This window comes from Nanorana parkeri, unplaced genomic scaffold, assembly GCF_000935625.1.
Source record: "Nanorana parkeri isolate BGI_ZX_2015 unplaced genomic scaffold, ASM93562v1 scaffold519, whole genome shotgun sequence".
Lineage (NCBI taxonomy): Eukaryota > Metazoa > Chordata > Amphibia > Anura > Dicroglossidae > Nanorana > Nanorana parkeri.
This window is the reverse complement of record NW_017306787.1, coordinates 477397-486514: the sequence shown is the minus strand read 5'-3', so window position 1 is coordinate 486514 and position 9118 is coordinate 477397. Positions and strand designations below refer to the sequence as shown.

The 9118-nt window shown below is 44.4% G+C and overlaps 1 protein-coding gene across 1 annotated transcript in view; it reads left to right on the top strand.

The window, feature by feature from the left end:
• The window catches only part of RASGRF1 (Ras protein specific guanine nucleotide releasing factor 1), a 73134-nt gene that overhangs the window by 4537 nt on the left and 59479 nt on the right, over positions 1-9118 (top strand). The window contains exons 2-3 of the mRNA XM_018561361.1: positions 6516-6559; positions 7440-7501. Of these exons, the coding sequence (XP_018416863.1) occupies positions 6516-6559; positions 7440-7501 (106 nt within the window). The remainder of the gene's footprint in view (positions 1-6515; positions 6560-7439; positions 7502-9118) is intronic.

The following is a 9118-nucleotide window of genomic DNA, read 5'->3' as shown; positions in this document are numbered from 1 at the left end:
GGGGGGGGGGGGGGGGGGGGGCATAGGCTGGAAGAACATAGGCACATGAGAGTCGTCAGTGTATGACTTAAGATAGAAGGATGAATAGCAGGTAGACAGGTACTCTTAGGAAGGGGTAGAAGGCTAAGAGGATAAGTCTGATTGAAATGTTGTGGTAAAGCATATAGAGCAGGGAATCATCCAGAACCATGCAGAATTTTCCTAATTGACAGAAAAACAATTAAAGAGACTCTGCTGCACTGCAAACCATCTGTGTCATTAGGCTCTGCTGGAAGCAGCCTTTCCTTGACTTGAGTGCTGCCAACTAGTTCCAGGGTGGCGCTTTGGTGCGTAGCTTTAACTAAAGCTGGCCATACACCTATAGATTTTCTGAAGATTTTCTATGGTCAGATGGAAAAAGTGCAACAGATTCGGCCCTGCTGGCTCTCAGAATACCTGAACAATGCCTGCGCCTGCATCCAATCAGATTGTTCAGGTATTTTGAGAGCCAGCGGGGCCGACTAGCAAGATGCTGAAGCTTGGCCCAGCAGGAGATTCCTCCATCCACACAGTTTAGTGTAGATGGAGGAATCCGTTGCACATTTTACATCTGACCATAGTAAATCGGCAGATAATCTATAGGTGTGTGGCCAGCTTAAGTTGGGGCTGCTTCCACCGAGGCCTAATCACCCAGGTGTTTTTGCATTGTGATAGATTTTCTATAGACACTGTAGAAAAATGATTGTGGGTTTCTTAAATTTCGATCAATATGTGGCCCAACAAACGTGGAGCTGGGCTACCCTGATAGAGAGCTGATTGGATATTCAAAAGTTCAAGACTTGGAGTAAAGATAGTGGGGCCTGTGCAGATAGACATAGTAGAGTGTTTATATATGAAGGTCTAACCAAAGGCTGGGCAAGAACTGGGGTGTAATGAAGCACCTTGGGTTTAATTAATATATTATTAGTATTATAATACAGGATTTTATTAGCGCAGTCTGTGCAGTGCTGTACATTATAAAGGGAGAAAGTACAAATACAATACAATTAAAGGTAAGATGGTTTGGAGGGCCTTGTTCGTGAGAGCTCACAATCTAACAATGAGGGCAAGTGATACAAAGGGTAATAGCTGTGCGGAGATGAGTTGTTTGAGAACGTAATAGTTCAGTTGTTAAAGGAGAACTATGGAGTCAGTGTTTTTCCCCATAGTTCTCCTTAGGGTAACGGGAGGACACAAACTAGCGTCCTCCCGTTACCCTAAGCTCAGTATACCGCGAGATACAGCTCGCGGTATACTGAAACGCCGGAGCGGATCCTGACCTGGACGTCGAGATCCGCCCAGCTGTGTGAGTGACAGCTGGCTCTGCCTATCTAGAGGCAGAGCCAGCTGTACCCGCCCCCTCCCCCGTCCGTTCTGCAAGTCAACGCTGGCGGATCGGAGCGGGCAGGGGGGAATCCAGCCCCTCCCCCTGTCACGGCAGAGAGCCGTGACAGGATCGAGAGGTGATCGAACCCGGTATGTGTTCGCTCACCTCCCGATCTACTGAGCCGCCCTGTGGCAGTCTCATTGTCACAGGTTGGCTAGAACTATGAGGTGAGTGGAAATCACTCATCTCATAGTTCTCCTTTAAATAGAGGCGGGATAGGTTTCCCAGGCACCGTCTAAAGGCAGTGTAGGATATAGCTGGACAGATTGGGGTAGGGAGTTCCTGAGCATGGGAGAGGTCTTGGAGGTGAGTGTGGGAGGAGTTGAGGAAGCTAGAGAGCAGGAGGTCTTGGGAGGAGCGTAGAGGATGTTTTGGGTGATATTTTGAGATTAAGTTGGTGATATATCCAGGGGCAGAGTGGTGGATGGTTTTGTAAGTGGTTAGTATTTTAAAAATAATTCTTTTGGCGATCTGAAGCCAGTGGAGGGATTGGCAGAGAGGGGTCTTCACACAGAGATCTTCATATCTAACAAGTAACTTAACATGAGATGCAAGGAACTAGAAATTCTCAGAGAAAACTTTGAGTACAGTAGTGATGGTTTATATCCTGGTTAGAATTCATATTTTGGGGTGACTGTGTGTGCTCTGGTGAACTTTGTTGCGGGTGTTTTGTTTGTACCATTGATTTTGTGATGAGCATTATGTACCCAAAGTGAGGAGACCAACATGACTATCTAGGTTATTCTACATAAACAGCCATATAAAAAGTTGACAAATAAGAACGTCAAAGAAAAGGTCCAAGAGACAAATTCTTTTTATATTAGTATAAGTCCATGCCAGGATAACAGAACACAGCCAACGCGTTTCATGGGCTCAGGAGGTCTCCCCCTTCTGTAGGGCTCAGATGTTGTAAATGGTAGGATTTAGAGATGGCATAATCACCAGCAAAAAAAAATCTTAGTTAGAAGGTACGAGATGCCAGGAATCACTGTGTCAGCAGAACACTATAAAAAGTTGAGGGATGGTGGCCTAACTACTGCCAAACCCAGTTATTATCTCTTTACGGGGCAGACCTCTAAAACTCATTCTTTCAGAAGTTCAACATTCATGAACATGAATTTGCAGGGAGAGGAGTACATACAATAAATGCCTGGACCATATGATCCGGAGAAAGGATCCACAGAGAACTATGTACTGTATTCAACTCTGTGTGTGTAGCTCAGGGAATCTGGTTGACCAATACCGGTGGTAACTTGGGATTTACAGAGCAAAGTCATGAGCCTTCTGTAGGTGCCCTGCTACACCTGAGCTTTCTGTCGCTTGTAGGTTGAAGTTCCAAAAAGTACAAGGGCTTCTTTTCAGGCAGAATTATTCATTTCTTGTCCCATAGATTTTAGGGAGCGCCTGAAACGTAATACATTTCTTGATCATTTTGCTCCTAAAGATCTAGCTAGCTTTCCATTAGCTTTTCCATTGGCACCTAACTAACTTTGCATTGGCTAAAACAAAATGCTTGTTGACTGGCGTCATACTGATCCACTGCATGCTAATTACTAGCTCTGACCTGTTCTGGATCAATGACTCCATATTGAAGCAAGCCTGTCAGGGAAGTAGTATTTTTCCTTTAACTAGCAAAGCATAAGCTACATTAGATGGATTCCAGAATTAAAGCTAAAGCTTTTTTATTTAGTTTTGGATAGAGTAAGACATTGTTCACATGGGTGGCAAGGGGGCGATAAAACAGGCAGTTATCCTGCAGTTTTACTGCCACAGGTCGCCCTGCCAGCTTTTTTTACTATCTGTGTCCCAATCACTAGTACTAGTGTCCCTATCGGAAGGTTTCACCTTTATTCCTGTTCTGGTGACAACCCAAAATTTGGGTTTTTATTTGACTTTCAGTGATAATGGTCACCAGGACAAATATAGGGTGACTCTCCCTAAAGGCCCATTCACACCACATCCAGATCATCTCCACACCAGACCAAGCATCTCTGAATTGGTGCTGACACTGTCCTTCCTTCTGGAGGGTGGCTACTTTTGTTCCCCAAAGTCCATGTGTGTGTTGTAAAGTAGTCACTGCTCCTAGCTTGCTCCAGGTGATAGACTACAATCTCATGATTAGTTTACTAATTTGTATTGAGATTGTAGTCCATCACAGGAGTGAGCTTGGAATGGTGGCTACATTACAACACACACAGGGACCATGGGGAACAAAAGTAGCCCCCCTCCAGAAGGAAGGACAGTGTCAGCACCAATTCAGAGATGATTTGATGATCGACTGCCGAGTGATACACAAATAAGATACATTTCTGTTAGAGCTGGGGAAATTAACGATTAATTCCTCGATTAATCGTTAAACTTTTTGATCGATTAAAATTCTTTTGATCAAAAATGAAAAGACTCGCCTCTCCGCCAGCTTCCAGGAGTCCCGTCGGAGATCCTGTGACGTCACGGACATCGACGTCACGGACATCGACGTCACCGGACTCCTCCCCCCTTCCCCATCTCGCTCCCAGAAATGTGCCCATTGAAATTTACTAATATTATGTTGCAATCAGGTCCTTACATGAAATGGAATGGACAGGAGCTGCTACTTCAAATATTGAGCTAATACTTATGTTTAAAATCACCCTTAGGGCTTTGCTGTTTTACTATACTATGTAAATACATTTGTAATCCAGCACGTTATTATTCTGAGTTGCCTCACTCAAACGGCGGCCATATTGAGTGGGGCACGTGAGATTAATAACGTGCTGGATTAGTGTGATCCTAGTTCATTGTATCACTTCATTGCTGTGCTGTATGTGTATAGGCCAATGTAGTTGGATCTGTGTGTGTTATAATTAATCGAAATTAATCGATTAAAAATGTTTTCGATTAATCGAACACGAAAATTTTAATCATTACCAGCCCTAATTTCTGTTAATAATTCAGGTACATGAATGCATTTTTAAGATTTAACTGCTGACTCTTGGCTAGTGTCACTTTAAACGGTTATGTAAGATTGTCCTGTTCTATGGCATTCTGCACTCTGACAGTATTAGTATGTCAAGTGATGGCATCCTTCTCTGCCATGCGGACAAGCCAGGTATCCACCACGAGAACTTCTAGTAAACATGATGGGAACATTGTGCTGAGGGCAAAAATAGTGTGGGCAGCTCATTACTTAATCTTTGAGTGTGAACAGATGTGACTGCAATGTGGAAACAGGATACAAGGAGAGAGGAGATAGCGGGATATTTTTATAGTCTCTATATGCTGTATATCATTGGAAGAAAATGTATGAAAATAGGCTGAATATACAGCACGGCCTCATTTCTCATCCTCCAGTTCCTCAGGTCTATTCACTATACACACACACACAAGTAAATCAAGGTTCAGTGGTGTCGTCACATTCAAGGGAACCGACAGCATGAGATCTCATGAATATTCAGCCAATAAAATGGATGCCACTACTTTATGAAGACACAAAACCATTTATCAGTATATGCTGAGAGGGTTATACATATTCTGAAACCCAGGGGTGCACAGTTATTAGATGCATCTGTTAAGGTGAAAGGGTATTTCTGCTTGTTAAAGATAACTTTTTCTGAGATAATGTAGAAGCCGCCATTGCTGCCTTTAGATACTGCATATGTTAAAGATGAACTCTGGGTAAAGAAAAAAAAAACGCACCCTTGCAGTGGGACTTCCCCCGTGCTGCAAGGGTTAATAAAGCAGATATGCTCACCTGATCTCGCTGCAGTCAGCACTAACCTCTCTCCCCCCTTCCTCTCCAGCTGTGGAATGTCCCTCAGCATCCTCATATCTAATGCAAGTCAATGGACATGCATTAGACATGATGATGTCAGCGGGCCTTAAACCGCAAGAGCCTAGGGGAGAAGGTGCTGTGGGGACCAGTCTAGCATCCCAACAGGACTGAGGACCAGGTGAGTAAGTCTGCCTTATTTGAGCCCCCTAGAAAAACTATCACTTAAAGTAAACTTTCACCCAAAAATAACAACAAACACACCTTTAGACATGTTTAGTAATGACAATCTTATAACACATACTTCTAGATAATTGCCGGCTTTGTATTCTTTGCATACTTGATTTCTCTTTTCTTCCCCAGTCTTCTGACAGGGGCCATGTTTTCTAAGAGCAGATTACTAGATCTCTCTTTACTTCCTGGATTTCTGGCACATGTGACTAGGACATGTGACCATGCACATCATCTTAGGGGAGGACAATACCTTTCCCTGAGATCTCCTGAGATTACAGATGAGATTTCCCAGCAAACGCTCTGCTGATGACAAGGCAATCCCATTGTGCATTGCTTTGACAAACTGAAGTCATTTGCAGGGGCGTCCCGAGGCCGGGTGACACCCAGAGCGGTAACTGAGTGTCACCCCGCCGAGGCGTCACTGCGCATGCGCGTGTGCTATGAAATTGCGCACGCGCGTCAGTATTCTGATACCTGCCGGCAGCCATCTTGGTGATGGACGCCAGCAGAGAGAGGAGGGGACAGTCACCCGGCGGGATAAGGTATGCCGCCGGGTCCCCTCCTCTCTACTGATACTGCCGGGCGTTCGGTCCATGACCGAGCGCCTGACTTTTCAGAGGGGGGTGACACCAAAATGACTGTGAGTCAATGTGGTGTCACCCCTCCAATGGTGTCACCCGGGTGCGGGTCGCACCCCCCTTGTGACGCCACTGGTCATTTGCACTTTCAAAGCAGGAAGTGAATGCTCTGCAAGTGTAAGTATTTCATAATTACAGCATTTTACACCTGACATGTCTATGTTATTATTAATCATCATACATAGAGGGAGGCATTGGTAAAATTAGATTTTTGAGTTTAAAGGTCCGCTTTAACCCTTGCAGTGTGGGGGTAGCCCTACTGCAAGTGTAAGTTTTTTAAATTCCCAGAGTTCTTATTTAAGAAAAACCTTTTCTGAGATAACATAGAAGCCACCATTGTTCACTTTAGATATTGCATACTGTATATTAATGCCTTGGCTGTCAAGCTGACCCTCTGGCTTCAACAGTTTGAGTCTCTGAGCTGGCAAGGGTACACAGAAAAGAACTGTTGACCCATTTCTGAGCTTAATGATATATGTACCTGTTTCAGGTCAGAAGATCAGGGTAAAAGCCAGAAAACTAGTATTTTCAGAGGTCAGCAATGGCGTCCTCTTGATTTCTCTTAGGAAAGATTCTCGTTAAAATGTGAGAACAATTAAAAAGAGAATATTGTTCTGGTTCAATACAGTATTTGATGGGCAGTCACAGTAGTCACATTGAGTCGCCAACTCAGTGACAGGATGCGCACCAACCCGAACTTGCACATCTATACATGTATGGATAGATGGAAGCAAACAGTCTGTAAAAATAGCCTGTAGTGATATCATCTTCCTGTAAACTACTACCTCGAAGGAAGGCCTTCCAGCACAGGATGCCATCTATAGTTCTGCCTCCAAATGAGCCAACACTAACTATGCTGATAGGAGAGCAGAGTGAGCAGAGGCATGCCCTCATTAGTGTACTGCTGATCCTTCGCTGTCCATTTAGCAGGCGTTCATGTCCAATCAATTTGAATTGGATGTCAAGGATCTTGCTGTGATGTCTGGCAGGGGTGCCTAGACTACAAGACCGGATGCACAAAATTACAAGTCTTTCAGCAAGTACATAGAGGGCCCATATATTGTATGTATCTCAAATGTGCATTTAGCTGCTTGCCTAGAGCTCAGTTTTAAATTGTTCCAAGCGCATCTGAAGTAAGAATGGGAACTCTAGGAACAGAACGTGTTATGAAAGAAAGGTATTCTACATGGTGTCTTTAATTCAAAAGGTGCTATGATGTTTTCTTTTTAAAATCGGTAACTGTTCAAATCCTATCTCCAGGTAAAGAAAAATACCATCGCAATGGGGTTACCCCTGCACTGCAAGGGTAAACTGCTTGTTTAAGTCTACGGGTACTGTGTAATGGACTTATCTGTATCCTGCTTCAACTGGCTCCAAGACCAGCACCTGAAGCCTCTTCTCCCCTCTGCTCCAGGAGTTGGTGGCTTTTCTCAGGGGAGAGAAATGAGCACCGACCACCGGTGGTTGGGAGATCAGGTATGCAAAAGTCCTCTACACCCTTTGTTCTCAACTGGTGGGTCGTGACCCAAAAGTGAGTCACGACCCCGTTTTCAGTGGTTCACTGTGCGCCTTCCACTTTTCTAGGTGAGAGGCTTCTCAGCCTCCCCCTAGCACAGCACTGTCAGTTCTCGTGCCAAGAAGCCATTCATATGCTACTCGGCGCCGAGTGTCAACTTTGGGGTGGGCTGGAGCTATGGCTGCGGGGGAGCTCCATCCGCACATGCATTGCTTACAGCTCCCTCGCATGTGCTGTAGAGGTGCCGGGACCAGAGTGACGTCACGTTCTGGCTCCCGGAATCTCTACAGGGCGCACAAGGGGGTTGTACAAGTAATACACATATGAATGGAGCTCCAGCACAGCAGCCCAGCACTGGACCCCAGGCTGAGGATCCACTCCAGTTCTCATAAGGAAGGGAGATTGGGGAATCTTAAAAAAAAAAAAGGTGTTTATGTGTGTGTGAGATTGTGTCTGTGGTTGTGTGTGTCTGTCAGTGTTTTTGAGGGTGCATTTACACTAGTACAGTGCGATAATTGAATAGTCCTGTGCGATTAACGCACTGCACCATGCAATCGCACCTACTATTCACTCTGGTGTGGGAGGGGCGCTGCGATGCCATTCATTTGAATGGCCCCGAAATGCACCTCACACCCACAGTTCAAGTGCCCGCTCCGGAACGCGAGGTGACGCAATGCCGTGCGTTCCATTGCATGGCGACTTGGGTCGCAAGTTAATGACCAAAGACAAATGTTGGACCTGAGGTTACACAGGCTGAGAACCACTGCTCTACACAATACCCCTAGACATAAACAAGCGGGGAGCTACCACCACACCGCAAGGGGGGCTTGAAAGTTAGGCTCCAGCTGCAACTTTTAAGGAGCATTGGCGACCTGGCTCCTGGAATTTATCCAGCCCTGATTTAAATTAATAGATAGATAGATAGATAGATAGATAGATAGATAGATAGATAGATAGATAGATAGATAGATAGATAGATAGATAATTATATTTGCCTACACTTACTGTTTCAGTAGTTTTTTTACAGGGATTTGGGGATTATTCATGTTATATATTACCATATGAGAAGAAATTCTGCTAACTGACACTTAGTAGTTGATGTCTCAGTTATGTCAGAGCTCACTTGTCCTGATACAAGATGAGTACAAATGCCAGAAGTTCATCTGAGAATCAAGTGTCCCATTTACTTAACTGTAGCTTACCATGGTTTGAGCCACATAGCACCTTTTGTCAAGTACCAACTGATAATGGGGTTTCTAGGACATTTTGATTTGTCCTTTTTGTTCAGTAGAGTCATTGACTGAGAACAGGTTTAACAATACAGCTTATGTGGTATATTCACAATCAAAGGATAGGTATAAGAGTTTGTGTTGACCATTCGCTGACAGTACAGATATTGTTTAAAATAATGTATGATATGGTCATTAGCAAAGGCTAGAACTGAGAGGTTATGTAGTACAGTCATTGGTAGTTTTATAATGCAGTCATTGGCAGAGGCCAGATATGAGATGTTACATGGTGCAGTCATTGGCAGAGGCCAGATATGAGATGTTACATGGTGCAGTCATTGGCAGAGG